At 40.5% G+C, this 22,357-nt stretch overlaps 1 protein-coding gene across 5 annotated transcripts; it reads left to right on the plus strand.

The window, feature by feature from the left end:
* Positions 1–742: 742 nt before the first annotated feature.
* On the plus strand, positions 743–19,822 carry guf1 (GTP binding elongation factor GUF1). 5 transcript variants are annotated; one of them, XM_047354611.1, is made up of 18 exons: positions 743–1,164; positions 1,292–1,403; positions 2,997–3,145; positions 5,786–5,866; positions 5,941–6,018; positions 6,098–6,181; positions 6,262–6,326; positions 6,415–6,618; positions 7,673–7,801; positions 8,056–8,195; positions 8,429–8,552; positions 12,509–12,641; positions 15,436–15,579; positions 16,500–16,633; positions 16,765–16,866; positions 19,268–19,387; positions 19,500–19,536; positions 19,622–19,822. In XM_047354611.1, the coding sequence occupies exons 1-18, from the start codon at positions 979–981 to the stop codon at positions 19,754–19,756; spliced, it is 2,157 nt and encodes a 718-aa protein (XP_047210567.1). In that variant the 5' UTR covers positions 743–978; the 3' UTR covers positions 19,757–19,822. The 5 variants fall into 5 exon arrangements, with proteins under 5 accessions (XP_047210567.1, XP_047210568.1, XP_047210569.1 ...); XM_047354612.1 differs by having other exon boundaries at positions 6,098–6,148; XM_047354613.1 differs by lacking the exon at positions 7,673–7,801.
* The last annotated feature ends 2,535 nt before the right edge of the window (positions 19,823–22,357 follow it).

The following is a 22,357-nucleotide window of genomic DNA, read 5'->3' on the forward strand; positions in this document are numbered from 1 at the left end:
GTTTTTAGAATATTATGCATTCAGTGGTGCAATGATACTAAATTCTAATTGTTAAAAAAATTCATAAATAAATAAAAAACATGACAGGCACGAACTGGAGCTAATAGATTATTACCTTGCACAAAGAAGAGAAGCAATGATCTATTCATGTGCAAGGCAGCATCGTCGTCATAGCAACTGATATCCATTTTTATCTTTCATCTGGCAGGCTGAGTGGGCGGGACTAACGACTGTCAGTCGTGTCGAAAGCTAATAAATAGCCTGTCGTAAAACAATAAATAGCCTTCCTTGTATAGGGCATCCAGTAAGAGTTAAAAATAAAGAAATGTGTTGACATTTCCACCAAAATAACAAAAGGCAATGCAATGAAATGCTTTGCTTGCTCCTTTTTAACATAAAAACATAAATGAAAATCAAATTTAGATTTTTCATCTAGAAATGAAATACAACATCTCAAATACAAATATAAAAAGGCATCGGTGTCGGAAGAGCGCCCCAGCCACGATGGCCGCCATTGAAACCAGTAAAAACAAAAGTACATAAAGCTTCATCAAGCACCTTTCCAATTTGCCCCAAAACGTTTCTAATTTGTCTATAGATAATAAAATATCTGCTACTATTGTGCCTCCTTATTTTGATTTTCAACGTGTAAAATAACGACGTAATTCATTTCAAGTAGCTATATTCAATTTTTTCCCCGAAATAACTACATTTCCCATAGTTCTGTGCTGCTGACCTGTAACCCAAAATGTCAGCACCCTGAGAGCTCATGCAAGGTCTACTATTGTTTATGGTGTAGCTGTATTGTTATTCTTGTGTTTTTTGCGGAGCTAACTGTCCCCTGTAGTCTCAGTCACCTGTCTGTTATTTTAGCATGTTGCTAATCTTGCTAACGCTGCGCAGGTAGCTTTTGAGGGACCTGTTAGCATTTCTCCCGTCCTAATAATAATGCTGTGAGGCTTCCAGCTTTAAGAAAACATGTCGTATTCTCTGGTCAAACCCCTCTGCGACACTGCTCTATTAGGACGGGTTTTACCGTTTAAAGTGTGTAGAAGGAAAATGCCGGGCTATAACATGAGCTACAGGGTGCTGAGACCCCGCTGGATGAAATGTTTCCCTGTATTATCCAGCAGCTTCAGGAGCTTGAGCACACAACCAGCCAAGGTAACAACCCCACCTAAGAGCCTGTTAAGGCAGCCATGCATGGATTACTAACAGTGAATATATTACATGTTAATACATTGTTGTTACAGCTAACAAAATCAGTTAACTGGTCTTTGTTGTTCCTTAGGATGGTGTCGACTTGTCCAAGTTCCCTGTGGACAAAATCAGGAATTTCTGCATCATTGCCCATATCGACCATGGAAAAAGCACTTTAGCTGACAGGATGTTGGAAATGACAGGTAAACCACATCTGCTGTGTTGAAAGCTCCATGGAGTCTCACACATCTACATCACAGTATCAAACACTTGGGACGTGGATCTTAAGTTTAATAGTTTGCTTCCTGTTCTCAATATTACGTTTCTGTTGAAGAAATCTGAATAAAACAGTGACTTGTCAAGCTTAGTCTCATGTGGCTAGTAATAATTGTTATAAAAAAATGTCTGCCTGGGCATTCAATGTTTGAAAAGGCTAGTGATCTTCTCATTGCAACTGATTGTGAACTAAAATTTCAGCTATCATCCTAAGTGACGTATTAGCTGCTACTGGTATTACAATACATGCTTGATCTGGTTTGATTTCCCTATGGCTGCACTCAGTTAATCCAAATCACATATTTTCCCACGCATTTGTGGTGACCTTAATTTCAGCCATTCCACTGCACAGGAAATAATCTACAAGTGTAGAAAATCACTGCCAACATGCCTATGTCTGGCTATTTAAGTAAATTCACCCTAAAAGCACACCGCAAGATGCTAAAAGAAGCCTCCCTAAAACACCTTATACAACATCTCCTACTGCAGTCAGTTGCTAGTTTTGGTGTAAAAGTGCATGCCAGTACATTCAGAAAGAGATTCTTACACACTTAACTTTTCAAGTTGCATTTTTCAGGACATAGGAACAGATGACATGTTTGGCGTAATCTAAATACAGCACTTCAGGAAAAGAACCTTAAACCAACAGTAAAGCATGGAGGTGGAAGTCTCATGGTTTGGGGACACTTTACTACAGCAGGACCTGGCCATCTTACCATTATAGAGTCCACCATGAATTCAACCATGTGTCAAAGGGTGCTTAAGGAGTATGTCAGATCATCTTTAAAAAAAATTAAAGCTGAATTAGAACTGTACCCTGCAACTTGACAATAACTCAAAAAATACCAGCAAATCCCCTGAAATTAGCAGAGAATTAAGAAATGGAAAGTCCAGGGCCTAGTCAAAGCCTAGATATTGATCTCATTAAAATGCTCAAAAAATGCTTTGGTGACTTGAAATGGGCTGTGCATGCAAGACAGCCCTCAATCACAGCTGAAAGTGAGGAGTGAAGCAAACTTTCCTCAGAGTGATGTCAGAAACTTGTAGATGGCTACAAGAAGGATCTCACTGATGCTACTTTAACCAAATGAGGGAACAACAATAGCTATTAGGGGTGGGGTGTCCTAACATTTTCCTTAGCCATGGAAACTATAAGGAAACAACATTAATATCTCGTGTTTACGCTTTCTTTTCCAGAGATAAATAAAAAACATTAGCCATAAATCTGTGGAAATTCCTTAATAAATAACTAAATATTTATTCAATGTATCATAATTATTTCACATGAATCTGAAACCATAACCTCATAGAGGTTACATTTCATATTATTTACAAAATTCTCCATCTTGCTATTAAGGCCATGATTCTCATTCACCACACCCAACTGCACTGTTAGGTCTTCAGGTTCCACCCATCTTACTGTGCCTGTTTACCACTCAAGAGATGTTTTATTCCTCATTGATTTCATCTCTAAGCATCTTGTTTTTTTTTTGTATGCTTCTGATACGGTTGCAAAACAGGTGCCATCGCAAAGACTGAGAAGAACAAGCAGGTTCTGGACAAGCTTCAAGTGGAGCGGGAGAGAGGGATCACTGTGAAGGCCCAGACAGCCTCGTTGTTTTACAGTCATGACAGACAGGAGTACCTCCTGAACCTCATCGACACGCCGGTAAATTCCCAGCTGCATTGGTGCAGCATGAATAGGGATCTATTGTTTAACATTCAGAACTTTATGGAATTTGTGCATCTTTTATGTTAAGTTCTTCACATTTTAGCCAACTGCACTGCCAAATACAGCGCCGGGTAATTATATAAAATGCCTTTACCTTATTTCACATTTTGTCACACTACCACCACAAAGTTCAGTGGATTTTATTAGGATTTTATGTGACAGACCAACACAAAGAGGTGCTTAATTGTGAAGTGGATGGAAGATGATCAATAGCGTTGAATTGTTTTGTTACAAATAAGAATCTGAAAAGTGTGGCATGCATTTGTATTCAGTCGCCCTAAGGAATGCTCTGTGAAACTACGTTTTACTGCAAGTGCAGCTGCAGGATTCTCAACTGGATTTAGGTCTGGACTTTGGACCACTCTAACACATGAATTTGCTTTGATCTAAGCCAGGGTTGTCCAAAGTGCAACCCTTGCTTTGAATGATTTTGTGCGGCCCTCAACTGCAATTGAAGAATGATTCAAATCTGGCCCGGCAGCACAGGCAGTTGATGCAGATAGACAGTTTTAAAACAGGGTGAAGACATGCAGCAAAGTTTGTATGGGCCGGGAGTCAAATCCGTTTTGTCTTCTTTTAATACGGCAAACATGCCAGACCCTTTTTATTTTATCCATACAGAGATTTACACCTCTCTATTCTACAAAGATCCCCCCGCCAAAAATCACTAAGAAATGTCAGTTTTGCTTGTTTAGTTTTTCTGGTCCCAGAGTACCTTCAACTTGACAGTTTTGGTCCCTGCACCTGCTGAAAAAAGCAGTCTCACAGCAATGCTTTCATGAAAGCAGCCAGAAAGCCTGGATTGAGAGACGAGTCATCAGTTTGGAAAGATGCTTTATGTTGGCTTGAATAATTGTTTGTTTTGACTAAATCATAGAGTTCAGCTTGTTAGTTAAAGTAGGCAAGAAAGCAAACTGTCTCTTGAGATTGAAGATTAAAATGGGGTATCAGAGTAAAAGAGGCTGAAATCTAATGCAGATCACATTTTCCTTCCACTCCACTTTTATACTTCTTTGTGTTAAGCCAGGTTGACACTGTGATTACCGGCTATCTTTGTAGGGAAAGAATCCTGTGAAAATCTCTGCCGAGAGCTTAAATATGTGGTCTGTGATCATTCAGTGTGGCGGATGCGCCCACCCGGGATTCAGCTCTCTACGACATATGAAAAACATCCAGCCATGTCAGATAATTTCTGGGACAACTGTCTATTTATGTCTGTCTCTCTTCTCTGTCTTCTGAGTGACTGATTCTAATATTTTTGCGCATAATCGGCATCTGTTTATTGTTGGACGAGCATCTCGTTTAGATCTGTCCGAAGCCATTCTGCCGCAGCAACAAGCCGTGCGGTCTGTTATCTTCCACTGTGAGGTGTGCCAGGAGATACCTTTAACGTCTGATGATGCTGAGCTCACAGTGTAACGTGTTCCTAGTCCCGTACGATTCTTCAGATCGTACTGTATGTGCTAGTAACAAGTAGAAACATCCAGAGCCACCGTGCACAGGCGTGTGCAGGAAATGGGCTACAGGTGCCGCATTCCCCAGGTCAAGCCACTTTTGAACCAGAAACAGCGGCAGAAGCACCAGACCTGGGCTACAGAGAAGCAGCACTGGACTGTTTCTCAGTGGTCCAAAGTACTTTTTTCGGATGAAAGCAAATTCTGCATGTCATTCAGAAATCAAGGCACCAGAGTCTGGAGGAAGACTGTGGAGAAGGAAATGCCAAAATGCCAGAAGTCCAGTGTCAAGTACCCACAGTCAGTGATGGTCTGGGGTGCCGTGTCAGCTGCTGGTGTTGGTCCACTGTGTTTTATCAAGGGCAGGGTCAATGCAGCTAGCTATCAGGAGATTTTGGAGCACTTCATGCTTCCATCTGCTGAAAAGCTTTATGGAGATGAAGATTTCATTTTTCAGCACGACCTGGCACCTGCTCACAGTGCCAAAACCACTGGTAAATGGTTTACTGACCATGGTATCACTGTGCTCAATTGGCCTGCCAACTCTCCTGACCTGAACCCCATAGAGAATCTGTGGGATATTGTGAAGAGAACGTTGAGAGACTCAAGACCCAACACTCTGGATGAGCTAAAGGCCGCTATCGAAGCATCCTGGGCCTCCATAAGACCTCAGCAGTGCCACAGGCTGATTGCCTCCATGCCACGCCGCATTGAAGCAGTCATTTCTGCAAAAGGATTCCCGACCAAGTATTGAGTGCATAACTGTACATGATTATTTGAAGGTTGTCGTTTTTTGTATTAAAAACACTTTTCTTTTATTGGTCGGATGAAATATGCTAATTTTGTGAGATAGGAATTTTGGGTTTTTATGAGCTGTATGCCAAAATCATCTGTATTAAGACCATAAAAGACCTGAAATATTTCAGTTAGTGTGCAATGAATCTAAAATATATGAATGTTAAATTTTCATCATGACATTATGGAAAATAATGAACTTTATCACAATATGCTAATATTTTGAGAAGGACCTGTATAAGCCTCGTAAAAAAACCACATGTTGACTAAACATAAAAGGTTCTTGTATCATGAATCATTTTTGTTTATAAGTTTACTTTCTCTCCAGGGCCACGTTGACTTCAGTTATGAAGTGTCCCGTTCACTTTCCGCTTGCCAGGGTGTCCTGTTGATTATTGATGCCAACCAGGTATTAAATCTATATTTTATGACTCTTATTTGCTGTATGTTGTGAAGCTGCTGACCTGTTGTTGTCATTTAAAGGGTATTCAGGCGCAAACCGTCGCCAACTTCTACCTGGCCTTTGAAGCCCAGCTGACTATCATACCGGTGATCAATAAGGTACTTTCAGACCTCCCATTGTTACTGTCATTGTCCCAGTTATCTGCAGGAGGAAGGTGATTGTGATTTTTCTCCTCAGATTGATTTAAAAAATGCTGATCCAGAGCGGGTGGAGTCACAGATTGAAAAGGTGTTTGATATTCCACGTGAGGAGTGCATCAGGGTAAAAGATGGAGTGCATGGTAACTGTTTCCACATACGTCTCTTGCACATGCCTCTGAAATGTCTCTTCCTGTGCATCAGATTTCAGCCAAACTGGGAACAAACGTTGAAACAGTTCTTCAAGCGGTTGTTGAAAGGATTCCTCCGTAAGATAAGCTAGTTTTCTACATCTCGGGTGTTTTATATTGGTTTGTTTAGACCGAAGAAAGATCACGTTTTTCCTTTTTTACCCAGTCCTGCAGGGAGCATCGATGACCCGTTCAAAGCTCTGGTGTTTGACTCCAATTTTGACCACTACAGAGGAGTGGTGGCCAACATCGCAGTGTTTGGAGGTCGAGTGAAAAAGGGGGACAAGATTGTGTCTGCATATCTCTGCAAAACCTACGAGGTCAATGAGCTGGGCTTGCTGCGGCCAGAAGAGCACCCCACACAGAAGCTGTACGTTGCAATTGTCCTCAGCTGGTCTTTATTTTACAGAAACATTTCGTCTTTGCAGCTCAAACGTCTTACTACTAGTAAAACTAAGGAAAAACAGGTGGATTACAACAATGTGTTAACTGGCCAATTCCAGCATGTCCACGAACAGGTTTTCATAACTATGGCAACTGGAAACAATCATTGTTTACACACCATACCTCTGTTTATATCCTTACTGCTGATGGCCTCTCCCATAAGGTTGGAGACATGGATCATCAAAAAACAGCAAAAAAGACAAAACAAAAGAGGAGAAATGAGAAAAGACACAGAGAACTGTCACACAAATAATCCCCAGATTATTGCAAGTCTTTATTGCCAAATATAAGTATTTAGGTTACATAGTGGAAGTGCTGGATGAGGTTCTGTCTCCGTCTGGCAGACCCGTATCGGTTCATCTTGCTGCAGAGCACCAAATTAAACACAACTGTCCAGTGCAATATTGTACAGAACTGATCCACCGTGGCCCTGGTTCAAATGCAGCCACTTCCTTTGCTGTTCCCACCTTAAATGTTGATCTATTTGGCACAACTCCATGGTGACATGCCTTGAAAGAGAAAATTGTCTTAAAATACCTGTGTTTAAACCGGAAAATGCTTAGAAATCCAAAACACCGAATCTCCTTACGTGCTGGTTATGGTGTTGTGGTGTTTAATATTCTGTCCAGTCAGCAATCAATCAGACACACAGTCTAGATTCTTGCAGTAATGTAGTTTAACATACAACAGCCATCAACATGGTGATCTACTCTGAGCTCAGTCACAGCAGTCTTGTCTTGTCTCTTACACATTCTCCTCTGTCAAATAAGTAATTTTAGGTAAAGTAATATTTAGGTTACTGGGATGACAAAAGTTAGCACAGCATATGGGGGATTTATGCCATCAGGTTGTCTGATCTTCAAAGTAAAATCATTAAAGAAAAATCATTAATCAGAAACATTTCACTGCTGCTGTATATGGTGCTGCTCCATTGTGGACTAAACTCTCCAACACAACCCGTTTCCTCTGCTGCAGCACAGATCCACACAGACACAAACCTCTGAACATGATCTGAGGCCTGGCGGGATGTTTGAGCATATTCTACGCCCAAGTCCAGATCGATACATCCAAAAGGAGCACGACACTAACCACACAAGTATATTTCTACCGTACGCATGTTTGATAAATTATTTTTAGGTATTTACCCCTAAAATCATGTCTGTTCATTTGTAGAACATTTGTTAGTTTTTAATGCAACTCGTGCCCTAAGGAAATATGGACCCAATAATGTATAAAGTAACCTTCAGTGAATAAGAAATGGTGTTTACTAAGAAATGGCAGGTTTTAGTTTCTTTATATGGACTTACTTATCTAGACAGTTCATCCTATGTTAGCATCTCTGTCTGATGTGGGTGTTTTGTAGCTTTGCAGGCCAGGTGGGGTATATAGTTGCAGGGATGAAGGATGTAAAAGAGGCCCAGATTGGTGACACTCTTTACCACCAAGAGCAGCCAGTCGAAGCTCTTCCTGGGTTTAAGCCTGCCAAAGCCATGGTTTTTGCTGGTAAGACCTTTCTCGTTCTCATCTGCTGTTTTATTTCTGTTTTTTAAAAAATACATCAGGTTCAAATTGGAGCTGTGCAACCATCTAAATGTTGTTTTACTCGTATAGTGCACAGCTCTTGGCCCCTAAAGTGCATTTTGTTTATCTCCAGTCAGCTTGATGCAGTCGGTGCTTTCAGTGAGGAGTCTTGTTTTGCTGCTAATGGGCCCCCTTTCTTGTTTTCTGCTCCCGAGGCATGTACCCAACGGACCAGTCAGAATACCCCACCCTGCGCAGTGCCATTGAGAGGCTGACCCTGAATGACTCAAGTGTCACAGTACAGAGAGACAGCAGTCTGGCCCTGGGAGCTGGCTGGAGGTCAGAACCAATGCTTTGAATTGGAATAAAACATGTCTTTGGGATCCCCGAGCAAAGGAGGGTCATGATTTATACTACTGTCATGAAGTAAAACAAAAAGTCAAGCTTAATCTGTCTACACAAGTCATGCTGTCAGTCGAGATGGTGCTTATTTATTCCTCATCAGTTTTGCTAGAATCACAATGAGTCCCACTGAACACTCATTCTCTTGATCCAACCAGATCCAGACCTTTTCTACAGCTGGGAGAAAAAGTATTTGACATACTTCCGATATTGCAGGTTTTCCCAATTGCACAGCATGTAGAAGTCTTTAATCTTTATCATAGGTACTCTTCAACTGTGAGTGACGGAATCTAAAACAAAAATCTAGAAAATCACATTGTGTTATTTCTAAGTAATTCATTTGCATTTTATTGCAAGTCTTTGATAAATCAGAGAAACAAAACTTAATACTTGGTACAGAAACCTTTGTTTGCATTTCCGGATATCAGATGTTTCCTGTAGTTCTGGACAAGGTTTGTACACACTGCAGCAGGGATTTTGGACCACTCCTCCATACAGACCTTCTCTTGATCCTTCAGGTTTCGGGTCTGTCGGTGGGCAATACGGACTTTAAGCTCACTTAAAGATTATCGATTGAGTTCAAGTCTGGAGACTGGCTAGGCCAGTCCAGGACCTTGAAGTGCTTCTTACGGAGCCACTCTTTAGTTGCCCTGGCTGTGTGCTTCGGGTCGTTATCATGCTGGAAGACCCAGCCACGATCCATCTTCAATGTCCTTACTGAGGGAAGGAGATTGTTGGCTAAGATCTCCTGATACATGGCCCCATCCATCCTCCACTCGATACAGTGAAGTCATCCTGTCCCCTTTGCAGAAAAGCATCCCCAATGAATGATGTTTCCACCTCCATGCTTCATGGTAGGGACGGTGTTCTTGGGGTTGTACTCATCCTTCGTCTTCCTCCAAACATGGTGAGAGGAGTTTAGACCAAAAAGCTCTATTTTTGTCTCATCAGACCACATGACTTTTTCCCATTCTTCCTCTGGATCATCCAGATGGTCACTGGCAAACTTCAGACGGGCCTTGACATGCGCTGGCGTGAGCAGAGGGACCTTGCGTGTGCTGCAGGATTTTAATCCATGGAGGCGTAGTGTGTTACTGATGGTCTTCTTTGAGACTGTGGTCCCAGCTCTCTTCAGGTCATTGACTAGGTTCTGCCGTGTAGTTCTGGGGTGATCCCTCACCTTCCTCATCATCATTGATGCCCCACGAGCCCCAGACCGAGGAAGATTGACCGTCATCTTGAACTTCATCCATTTTGTTATACAGGTCCTTCTCAAAATATTAGCATATTGTGATAAAGTTCATTATTTTCATGATGAAAATTTAACATTCATATATTTTAGATTCATTGCACACTAACTGAAATATTTCAGGTCTTTTATTGTCTTAATACGGATGATTTTGGCATACAGCTCATGAAAACCCAAAATTCCTATCTCACAAAATTAGCATATTATTAAAAGGGTCTCTAAACGAGCTATGAACCTAATCATCTGAATCAACGAGTTAACTCTAAACACCTGCAAAAGATTCCTGAGGCCTTTAAGACTCCCAACCTGGTTCATCACTCAAAACCCCAATCATGGGTAAGACTGCCGACCTGACTGCTGTCCAGAAGGCCACTATTGACACCCTCAAGCAAGAGGGTAAGACACAGAAAGAAATTTCTGAATGAATAGGCTGTTCCCAGGGTGCTGTATCAAGGCACCTCAGTGGGAAGTCTGTGGGAAGGAAAAAGTGTGTCAGAAAACGCTGCACAACGAGAAGAGGTGACCGGACCCTGAGGAAGTTTGTGGAGAAGGGCCGATTCCAGACCTTGGGGGACCTGCGGAAGCAGTGGACTGAGTCTGGAGTAGAAACATCCAGAGCCACCGTGCACAGGCGTGTGCAGGAAATGGGCTACAGGTGCCGCATTCCCCAGGTCAAGCCACTTTTGAACCAGAAACAGCGGCAGAAGCGCCTGACCTGGGCTACAGAGAAGCAGCACTGCAGTGGTCCAAAGTACTTTTTTCGGATGAAAGCAAATTCTGCATGTCATTCGGAAATCAAGGTGCCACAGTCTGGAGGAAGACTGTGGAGAAGGAAATGCCAAAATGCCAGAAGTCCAGTGTCAAGTACCCACAGTCAGTGATGGTCTGGGGTGCCGTGTCAGCTGCTGGTGTTGGTCCACTGTGTTTTATCAAGGGCAGGGTCAACGCAGCTAGCTATCAGGAGATTTTGGAGCACTTCATGCTTCCATCTGCTGAAAAGCTTTATGGAGATGAAGATTTCATTTTTCAGCACGACCTGGCACCTGCTCACAGTGCCAAAACCACTGGTAAATGGTTTACTGACCATGGTATCACTGTGCTCAATTGGCCTGCCAACTCTCCTGACCTGAACCCCATAGAGAATCTGTGGGATATTGTGAAGAGAACGTTGAGAGACTCAAGACCCAACACTCTGGATGAGCTAAAGGCCGCTATCGAAGCATCCTGGGCCTCCATAAGACCTCAGCAGTGCCACAGGCTGATTGCCTCCATGCCACGCCGCATTGAAGCAGTCATTTCTGCAAAATGATTCCCGACCAAGTATTGAGTGCATAACTGTACATGATTATTTGAAGGTTGACGTTTTTTGTATTAAAAACACTTTTCTTTTATTGGTCAGATGAAATATGCTAATTTTGTGAGATAGGAATTTTGGGTTTTCATGAGCTGTATGCCAAAATCATCCATATTAAGACAATAAAAGACCTGAAATATTTCAGTTAGTGTGCAATGAATCTAAAATATATGAATGTTAAATTTTCATCATGACATTATGGAAAATAATGAACTTTATCACAATATGCTAATATTTTGAGAAGGACCTGTAAGTGCACCAACAGTTGTTGCCTTCTCACCAAGCAGCTTGGCTTTTTTTCCTCTAGCTAGTGATATGTCCAGTATGCTTCGGAGCGTGTGTCGAGTAATCCAGGCAGACTTTTTGTGAAGCGGATCGTATTGCGTGTGTGTTGGCAATCTATTTGAGTGTCTTTTTTTCCTTTGGAATCAGCGAGAAAGATGAGAATTTCACATATAAGCATTATATGTATAAGTAACATAAGCAATTCACATCACAACCCTCTCTTATATTTGTTTCCACTTTTCCATTTGATCCATCCATTGTATCAACAAGACAGATTAAGATCATATTGACACCATATTCGGAATTTATTGGCATCACAAACACCATTCATTTATTTAGTCAATTTAAAGCTTTACACAAGAAATTCACGTCATAATCATTCTCCCTATTTTACATTTATTGTCAACTTGATGGCGCAGTAGAACAAATGAAGCATGTTGATGCCTCGGCTCATGAGTCGAGCAATTAGATGGAAAGCTTCAGTGCTTCAAGAGGCTTCATCTCGCCATCACCATCTGTAGCCCATCCCAGCCTTGTGCAGGTCTACTATTTTATCCCTGATGTCCTTACACAACTCTCTGGTCTTTGCCATCGTGGAGAGGTTGGAGTTTGTTTGATTGAGTGTGTGGACAGGTGGCGTTAATACAGGTAATGAGTGGAGAACAGGAGAGCTTCTTAGAGAAGAACTAACAGGCCTGTGAGAGTCGGGATTCTTACTGGTTGTTAGGTGATCAAATACTTATGTCTTGCAATAAATTGCAAATTAATTACTTAAAAATCACACGATGTGATTTTCTGGATTTTTGTTTTAGATTCCGTCACTCACAGTTGAAGAGTAACTATGATAAAAATGAAAGACTTCTACATGCTGTGCAAGTGGGAAAACCTGCAAAATCAGTGTATCAGTGTATCACATACAGCTGTCAAGTTCTCCCCACTGTATGAAGTGAAAAACACTAGTTTCAATACTCTAAAACTTGTGTTCACCCCCTTGTCCTCCCACAGACTTGGTTTTCTGGGTCTTCTCCACATGGAGGTGTTCAATCAGAGGCTGGAGCAGGAGTACAACGCTTCTGTTATAGTAACTGTCCCCACCGTGCCCTACAAGGCAGTCCTCTCCTCGGCAAAACTCATCAAGGTGAAAGCTGCTTCTAGCACATACACTACTCACATAAAATGAGGGATATTCAGCTTTCAGGTGAAATTTCATGATGAATGTAATGTGACCTTCTCTAAACGTTTGGATGCATATGTCCAACTGTTCAATGTTTCAGTACTTTGTGAACAACTTGCTGTTCTCCAACAAGGAGCCTAACTCACAACAGGTGTTTGATCCATGAATCGTCCAATAATTTCCCCGGTTCTCTTAGAATTTTGACATCATTACACCAAAACGACAGCTGACAATTTATCAACAGTACCTATACATTGCAAGGCTTCAAACAAGATGATCTCAGACGGAAGTGGGCACTGAGCTTAGAGAGTCACAGAGTGTCATCAGCAGGATGTAACGAGATACAGAAAGACTGGAAGAGTCACAGAAAGGCATAGAAGTAGACGTCCTTTGGCCACATCCCAGATTGATGACTACTTTATTGTGAACTGTGCCCTGCGGAGCCGGATGATGGATGCCACTCAACTCCATTCACATTTAAGGGAGGTGAGAGGCACCAAAGTCAGGTCGGACCAGACGACACTGTTTAAATTAGCGTGGTCTGCGGTCAGAAGTGATGGCCGCCAACGATGTTGTAGACAACTCCTTTGGTGGTGGTGGTATTAGAGTGTGAGCAGGTGTGTCTGGACAATACAGAATTGCCCTACACTTTGTGAATGGTGCAGTGACAAGCCCATGAAAAGCATCACTAATCCAGTCGTAGTGCTGCATGAACAACACAGGCCTAATTTCATCTTCATGGACGGCAATGCTTCAGCTCATTGAGGTCACATCATTAGGGAATGGCTGCTGGGTTTGGTTTATACTGATAAAATTTCAGTTAATTATAGATCAGGCGTTATTTATGTCACTGGCTTGCTTCCTCCTTAAAGTGATATGTTGGTACACGATAGGAAATCATTAGTCAGAGTGCTCCTATGCATAAACAGCAGGTCGGTCAAAGGTATTCTGTTTAAATTAACCAGCTGTAAGCATTTTAATATTTTTTAAATAAAATGCTTAAAACGTCCTAGTCTTTTCATAATGTGGGGTGAGGGGGCTAAATGAGCTGGATGTATTTGTTCATTCTGGGATTTGTAGTACTGCCTGAGGAATTCAGAGGCTAATACTTTGTGGTGAAACAACAAACCTATCATTACAGATGCAAAGCTCAATCGGCCAGAGATTGGAATCAGTCTGTTCCAATCAGCTATCAGTGGGTTGAATGCCGAGCAATAGGATTTTTTATTTCTATTCATTAAATGCTTCAAAAGTAAGAACAACCATCATTTTGGTGAATATATTCACCAAATAAAAACATGTACATTGATGCATAAATGGGAATAATCAGGATTTCAACTTTCCTCACATATCTCTGACATCATTTGTACTATTCTAATCTCTCTTTTTTATTATTGGGTGTGCATACATCTACATCAATGTAAATATGTGTTTGTTTTATTATTTTTAGCTCCTCTGAAGTGTACCTATTTATATTTAAACCAAAGACCCGTTCTTTGTTTGTGTGCATCAACTCAGCCAATGAAGCTGATTCTGGTTCTGAAAGACTTATGCTCTTAAAACTGTCTCGCTGGCTTCTGATTGTACATTTATGCAATTAAAATCAAATCATTCTTGTTTTGTTATCTACAATCTGCTCCTACATTATGGGAAGGAGGTTTGGCTTTAAAAGAGGTTTTAGCCGTGTAATGAAATGCCTATCATCAATAACTGCTATGAAGTGTACTTATATACTCTGCAAAGGGGTTGAAGTTTGGTAACCTGAGATTAATTGACACAGCAAAACTGAAAATTACTAATATAAGTTGAGAGAGTTATTAATAAATGGCTTAAATTATTAAATCAGTTATCTTTTGATATTTATGTAGGTCTTAAATTTAAATTATAATGGTTTGAAATTTACCTCAACGAAACTTGCGGAAGCCCTGAACGCTGACGCAGACATTGAAACAATGCATCATTGCTCCGGAAAAGTGATTCACTAAAAAATAAGCAGTCTTGCGTATACCAGAATGTGCAGCATGCAGTAAGTGGTGGAGTAAACGACTGCATGTTTTGGCCGCATCTGTTCCAGGGAAGCTTAAAGCTGTGCTACACAAAATGAAGTCTGAAAACAACCTGGACATCCTGGAGTGCATCAGAAGACATAGCCTCAGCCTTCAACGGGATAATGACTGAAAATATAGAGCTAAAAACACACAGGAAGGGCTGAATGATTGTTAAATGGTCGTCCACGAGTCTGATCTTAATCCTGCTGAACACCTATGGAAAGATCTGGGGGTTAAACTGAGACGCTTCCTTTCAACCTGTGGCAGCTTGAGTAGTTTCCTCAGACAGAGTGGGCCAAAATAGCCGTTGGCAGCCGGAGACATCTCCTCGTGAAGAACAGAGATCACTAGTGGGTAGTGACTGCTGCAGAATGGGGCTGCCACAAAATATTAAATTTAGGGTTTTTCCTTTTTTTTGTTTAGTGTATGCCAATGTCATTTATTTTAATTAAATGAAATATTCACCTGAACCTTTGATCAAAATCATCATATTATTTCTATTAAATATTAGAGAAACAATAATGGATTCAATCAAACTTTTACCAGTTTAAAGTTGTTTGAGAGATAGCTGTGTTGTTTTGTTTACTAATGAGGGGTATCGGCACATTTTCCTGCATCTGTTTATTTCCTCCTGTCTTCCTCCTTAAAGACTCCTTATGAGATGAAGACCTTTAAAATCCTTCCATGTTCTCATGCTCTTCTCCTCACAGGAACACGGCAGTGAGGAGCTAACCATAGTGAACCCGGCTCAGTTCCCCGACAGATCCGTCGTGTCTGAATATTTGGAGCCCATGGTGTTGGGGACTATTCTGGCTCCAGAAACACACACCGGCAAGATTATGAGTCTGTGCTTGGTAAGAGGAATGGGGGAAACATGCCAATGAGATGAATTAAAACAGAATCTGGGTGTGATTATGTGTCGGTCAGATGAGATTGAGAAGGAGCTTTTCAGCCCCAAAAACTCCAGGTGGGTCTGCTGTAAAAGAGAGGACGAACGGGTGGAAATTAAAGCCCCTCACAGCTACTGTCAAGTACGGTGGAGGATCTATGGTGATGTGGGCGATTTTCTCTTCCAGTTATGCATAGCATCAAGAACGCTTTGAAATACCAGGAAAAATGTAATAAAAACCCAGTGACCTCAACCAGTAAAGTGAAAATGTGTCTTTCCACCGGATAATGATCCAATACAGATTAATACAGAAATGGTTCACAAGCACCAAAATAAACCTTGTGCCATTTGTATTTGTCCTCCTACCTTGTGAAGAGGAGGCTTGTACAAAGTGTTAAAGGCTACAGCAGGAACAACAAATTTTATTTAACAGTCTAGATTTTAATAGAAAACTTCTAGAGATGTAACATTGTGTCAATCAAAGCCGCTACATTGTTTTCCAAGAGGTTTAAACAATTGTAGATCCCTGAATTACTGATCCAGCTGATGGGTTGTGGTGTGGCCGCCTCTCCAGAGAAATCTGCTCATGAGATCCAGTCGGTTGGGTTCTACAGTTCTGTCTATTTTAACAGCCATAGTTAATAAGAACCAGAAAACTAAGTATTTACCTAAGGGTGCCGGCCAAATGTGTCTGTCGTCTGTGTAGAATTCTTCTTTACAATGTAATCTTATTTTCAGAAATGCTGAGGCAGCGTTTATACACTTAAACCTGTCAGAAAATAGAGATTGACAGGTTCATCTGGTGCGTTGAGCTTTTAAGCTTGACTCCGTGCCAGAAATAAAAGTAAAACCCTCAGAAAAAGAAAGGCATCCCGTTTCTTTCAGAGTCGCAGGGCGGTGCAGAAGAATATGGTGTACGTTGATGACCAGCGTGTCATGATGAAATATCTCTTTCCCCTCAATGAGATTGTTGTGGATTTCTACGATCTCCTGAAATCACTGTCATCCGGGTATGCCAGGTAAAACAAATCAAGTCAGACAAAGTGTACATAGTCACAGTATATGACGTAAGGTGGATGGATTGGATCATTTGTTTCACTGAAGTAAGCATGTGTTCAGCCGCTCAGCACTTTCATCTCTATCTCCACAGCTTTGATTATGAGAATGCAGGTTACCAGACTGCTGATTTGATAAAGATGGATATTCTGCTGAACGGGCGGCCAGTGGAAGAACTCACCACAATTGTACACAGGTACAGTTTAGAGACACTCAAATAAGATCACTGAAACCAGGTGGAGTTCAGCTTAGTGGGTTTGATGTTTAAATATTCTGGGTGTGGTTCAGAAATCTGTTGTCTTTCCTGAAGTAACTGATGCTATTTTATAGTGCGTATAGTGCCTACTGAGTATTAAATATGCACCAGACGACGAGCGATCGGTGTTGAATATGAGCAAAAGCAGAGATCCCTATTTGGAAGATCTTATGCCTCACACGTAGTTTCTCCTAGTAGCTCCATATTTGTCCAATAAATGAACTGTCCTTTCTTACTACACGTCCAAACTATCCCAGCCTTGTCTTTCCAACATTGTCTCCAAACCACTTAGGCTAGATCAGGGGTCCTGTAACACAAAGCTGAACAACAACAAGGATATAGGAAGATTATTGTAAGGACTGTGCTGGAACTGATATTTATAGGCTCAGTTTAACATGAAAACACTAAGTTTGACATGCAAGTTTTCCCAAAAATAAACGGTACTCTTTCTTTACTGCTTTAAACATGATCAGTTAATGAATTGGTTGAAAATATTAGCAAAATAAGTTCACTAGTCCTTATTGGTATATTTGGTACCTCAAATCACTGAAGACAACAAAAAATGTTAGAAATATGTACTAATATTTCAGCACTAATAATCACAGTGAAACAGGATGTATGCAACTTGTGACGTGCTGGTCAAAAACATTGTTTTATTTATTGTGGAAAAGACTACGTCATTCACTCTAAATGGTTTTATTAATAAGGTGTGGCTGCAGTAAAATTGTCTCATTTCTTTCCCATCTGCCCAAAACAAACGGTCCTGGAAAAAAACAAAGTATTTCTACCTTCACAGATGTCTTCTGGTTTTGCTTTTTTCAGATCATCAAAAATATTTTATATCAGACTAAAATAACCTGAGTAAATACAAATGCGGTTTTCATTTAGGGAAACCAACCCAACCTGGCCCTCAGTGAAAACAGTTATTTTCTTAACCCCAAACATTGTTGTGCCACCCCTGGTAGCAACAACTGCCATCAAGCAGGAATTTAGGAATTTTGCACCGCTCTTCTTTGAGGATTTAATTGAGCAACATTGGAGGGTTTTTAAGCACAAAGGGTCTGTTCAGGTCACGCTACAGGAACTCAGTAGAGTTGAAGTCTGGACTGAGCCATTCCAAAACCTTCATTTATATTTTATGAGCTATTCAGAGGTGGATTGGTGGTGTGCTTTTTGGATAACTGCCCCAATGCAGAACTCAAATGCTCTTGAGCCTAAGGTGACAAAGTCATAATTGGATGTTCTCCTTCAAGATTTCTGATTGGATAGCAGAATTCATGGTTCCGTCAAATACAACAATCCGTCTATAGGTCCTGAGGAAACAAAGCAGACCCAGACCATCACACCAGTGTTTACTGCCACCTAGTGTGACCATCAGTATGATGTTCATTTTCTGAAATGCTGTTATTTTAACAGCAGATTTAACTGGACAAACAAGTGGAAAGATTCTACTGTTTTTGTCTTTATATTAATGAACCTTTTTTATCTTAGCATATGTTTTTAGAACTACTTTTCCACTTTTGTCTCGTCAGTCCACATAATATTTGCCCAAAAGCCTTGGAGATCATCAGGATGTTTTTTCTCAAAATGTTTGATGGAACTTTCTGCTCCTTTTGGCCCGCTGTGATGTTTGGCCTTGGATCGCTCCCATGGACCCCATTTGTTTTAGTCTCTCTCTTATTGTGAAACTATGAACACTGACCTTATCTGGCTATAGATGTTCTTCTGGATTCTTTCGTGATATCCTGGATGACTCATAGATGACCTCTTTGAGTGATTCTGGTTGGCTGGTCATCCTGAAAAGGTTAATCATGTGGAGCTCTCGCTGTGTTTGGCTGGAGTCCCAAAGCAAACCCCAACGCAGCCCTTTCTGCCTAATAGATTTCAGTGAAGTTTCCCATCTGCGCTGGAGTCTGGTCTCTTTTAGCCTACTTCACCCTGTCAGACAGATTACATATAAGTGTTTTCTAGATTCTACAGGCCAGGCAGTAATCAGGCCTATGTGTGGCTTGTCAAATTGAACCATTGTGTGGTCAATAACAGTTACAGTTTACCAAAGTGTGCGGTTCCTTTCTCCTGTAGATCCAGGTTGGTGTGGTTAGTATTTTCTCCTAATAAATGAAAACTTAGTTTGAAAACTGCTTTTGGAACGTGCTCAGGTTTTTTGGGAGCAAATTTGAAATTTCTTGCACTTTAAACATGTCCATCGGACTAAAAGGCAAAAACAGAACAAATCTGTAAGGTGGCTTAAAACTTTATCACGGTGCTGTATATGACCATTACTCAGGCAGCAGTTGCTTTTTTTTCATTTTTGCTTCTTATAAGTGGGATTTCATGACAGGGACCGTGCATACAGTACAGGGAAAGCCATGTGTGAGCGACTGAAAGAATCCATCCCAAGGCAGATGTTTGAGATTGCTGTCCAGGCAGCCATTGGAAGTAAAGTCATAGCAAGAGAAACGTAAGTAGACCATCTGCTCTGAGCTGGAGAAGTGTGGGATGTAGAGCAATAATCATGTACACTCACAGTAAACACTTTAGAATAAATGTGGTGCTGTGTGTTGCTCTTTCAGAATAAAGGCATATAGGAAAAATGTTCTTGCCAAATGTGTAAGTAAAGGAGTTTCTCCTCTCCTATTTTGTAACTTTCTGCAAAGACATGGAAGTCCTTTTAATCCTAATTCATGGTTTGCAGTATGGTGGTGACATAACGCGGAAGATGAAGCTATTGAAGAAACAAGCTGACGGTAAAAAGAAGATGAGGCGCATCGGCAACATTGAAGTTCCAAAAGACGCCTTTATTAGTATTCTGAAGAGGAAAGAAAAATAGAAAGCCATTATTATACAATATTTACGGCGATCTTACATGTCTGTAATTAAAAATGCTTCGATGGAATGTTTGGCAATCATTTTTTTTCTATTTTTATTATTATTATTATTTGTTTTCTTTCTGATAATAATGGTTAATATTGCTTATGTTTTATTTATGTTTCACTGATCAAACATTGACACGGATGACTTGTGCCACACTTTACTTTGCATTGAAGTAAAATGCAAAAAAAGTTAATTTGTCGATCATGTGGGATTTTAATACATATGAGGATAAACAAGGATGAAATATCCTTGCAAATTATTAAAAAATAAAATATCAAAGTCAGTCAACACTTGTTAAAACATTTAGAGAGATGACCTTTGTAACTCGGGGAACTGCAGAGATCCAAAGCTTGGGGGTGAGAAAATGTTGACTTGCACTCGACAATTATGGCCTTAATGGAAGAGTAGGAAGAAGAAAGTGTAAGGAAGTAAGGTTAAGATTTACCACAGGCCACAGGGGACACAGCAAATGTGGAAAAGGGTGCTCTATTCAGATAAGACCAACACAACTTTTTAGCCAACATGAAAATGCTATGTGGTGGAAGTCCAACAATGCACATCACGTTGAACACTATCCCCAACATGAAACGGGGTAACCATCATACAGCCAGAGCTGGTTTAGATCATGGGCTATTCATGTTAGATAAGAGACACGTTATCGCCTCACAACTATTGCTATTATTCAAAACACTTGAAATACCAAATTAAGGAGCACCCATGTTAATGTAACACAAGAAATTATTCAAATTCAAACTATTAAGGCAGCACTTGTGTGTGTGTGTGTGGGTGGGTGGTGGGGGCAGGGAGTTCCCCCATACAATTTTTAGGATTTGATATTCAACTCCATTTACTTTGTGCTGATATAAGATGATAGGAATGTTCTTAAATTGAGCATACAGCTTTGAACAAAAGAGCTGTCTTGCATTGACTTAATTCTCCCAACAGATGGCAGCAGAGGCTCAGTCATGGACATTCAGGTAGACTTTACATCTATTCTTTGTCATGTACAGTATGTAGCCTTTAGTCATACTTGTTTAAATCAAACAAAACTGAGCCCATCCTTAATAAGAACATTTACGTAATCGAAGTATCACATTAACTGGGGAATATGAGCAAACTTTTTTTTTTTACGCTTTGGAATTTCAAAGTGCTTTTCGGAACTAAAGCTTGAATTGTATAAGATTGTCTTTTTTCAATTTGTTGTGTCATATTTTCAAAACCTTAGATCAGTGGTGCCTGATTAAAATCCCAAACGGTCAGTGTCTCATTAGTTTGGAGGGACACACTGAATTTAAACAGTGGAATGACTTCCTCAGCCTGAGTGTTGCAGAGGTGAGACAATAAACCCGTGATTTAAATAAGGTCTGCTCAACCTGGGATACACACAAAACTTGCAGGACAAGAGGACTGGAATGGGCACGCCTTGGACATTGAAATGATGTATATAGACAAGGTGTGAGGCTCAGAGGGCTTGGATTTATTTGATATTCATGGTTTTATCAGTTTTTGTTGCAATGAAACAAGACAAGATTTTAAAATATTACAGTGGAAAGCTGCTAACCAATATTCTGTAGAGTTCGAGTGTTTTTTTAATTCCAAACAGCCAACAGTTATGTCACAAGTATTCATGGTCACACAACAGTTTTGGCTTTGAGTGCATTAACTCTAACTTTATTTACTACCTCTTGTTGGTACTAACTGCATTTAGAAAAAAACCAAAGCAAACAGCATCTGATCCTGATGTGAATTGCTATTCACGTACCGTATTCAAGAAATTGATTCATTGTAAAAGCACCTATTGCTGCAATTACAGCTGAGTCTTTTGGGTTTGTTTCTACTAGCTTTGTACATCTAGAGACTAAACTATTTGTCATCTTTTTAAAGTAGTTCAAGCTCAGCTATATTTACAGAGATCATTTTGGAAGATTAATTTTCAAGCACTGGTAATCAGCAGGTTGCAGCATTGGCTGTATGTTCAGGGTTGATATCTAGGTATACAGGCAACTTCTACCTTGGCATTTTGTAGCCTCCCTGTTCCTTTAGAAGAAATGCATCCCCACAACATGACACTGTCACCACCAGTGATGGGATGGTATGCTTAGGGTAATGTGTAGCTTTAGCTTTCCTTCACATTTATCATTTTGGCCAGCAATCTTCATTTTGATCTCATCTTTGGATTTTGTTGTGTAACCTAACCCTGCTCAAAACTTCACAATTTTCTCCCTGACCTGTCTGCTGTGTTTCTTGGTCTTCATAATGCTGTTTGTTGACTAATGTTCTCAAATATCCTTCGCACTACGGAGTGCCATTTGTTACTCAGTACTCAGCCAAAAATTGACAGCAATATAATGGGTTATTTAGTCATAAGAGAAAAAAAGTTGGGTTTCATTTTCACATCATATTTTCACTATGTCATTCATACATTTATAAATCACACAGTTCCAAACTAAATACGTAGCATACATTTGAAAGCACCAAGTACAGTTCGACCACCTGTTGGATGGATTTACTCAGGCTGACGGCAACAAGAACATAACCCAGACTTTAAAACGCGCGT

This window comes from Girardinichthys multiradiatus, chromosome 23 (assembly GCF_021462225.1).
Source record: "Girardinichthys multiradiatus isolate DD_20200921_A chromosome 23, DD_fGirMul_XY1, whole genome shotgun sequence".
Lineage (NCBI taxonomy): Eukaryota > Metazoa > Chordata > Actinopteri > Cyprinodontiformes > Goodeidae > Girardinichthys > Girardinichthys multiradiatus.

Bases quoted from the DNA above. Each gene is read 5' to 3' on its own strand.
- guf1 (XM_047354611.1), top strand. From the start codon at position 979: ATGTCGTATTCTCTGGTCAAACCCCTCTGCGACACTGCTCTATTAGGA. The intron at 3,146-5,785 runs GTAAATTCCCAG...CTTTCTCTCCAG, and splicing joins TGAACCTCATCGACACGCCG to GGCCACGTTGACTTCAGTTA. The intron at 5,867-5,940 runs GTATTAAATCTA...TGTCATTTAAAG, and splicing joins TGATTATTGATGCCAACCAG to GGTATTCAGGCGCAAACCGT.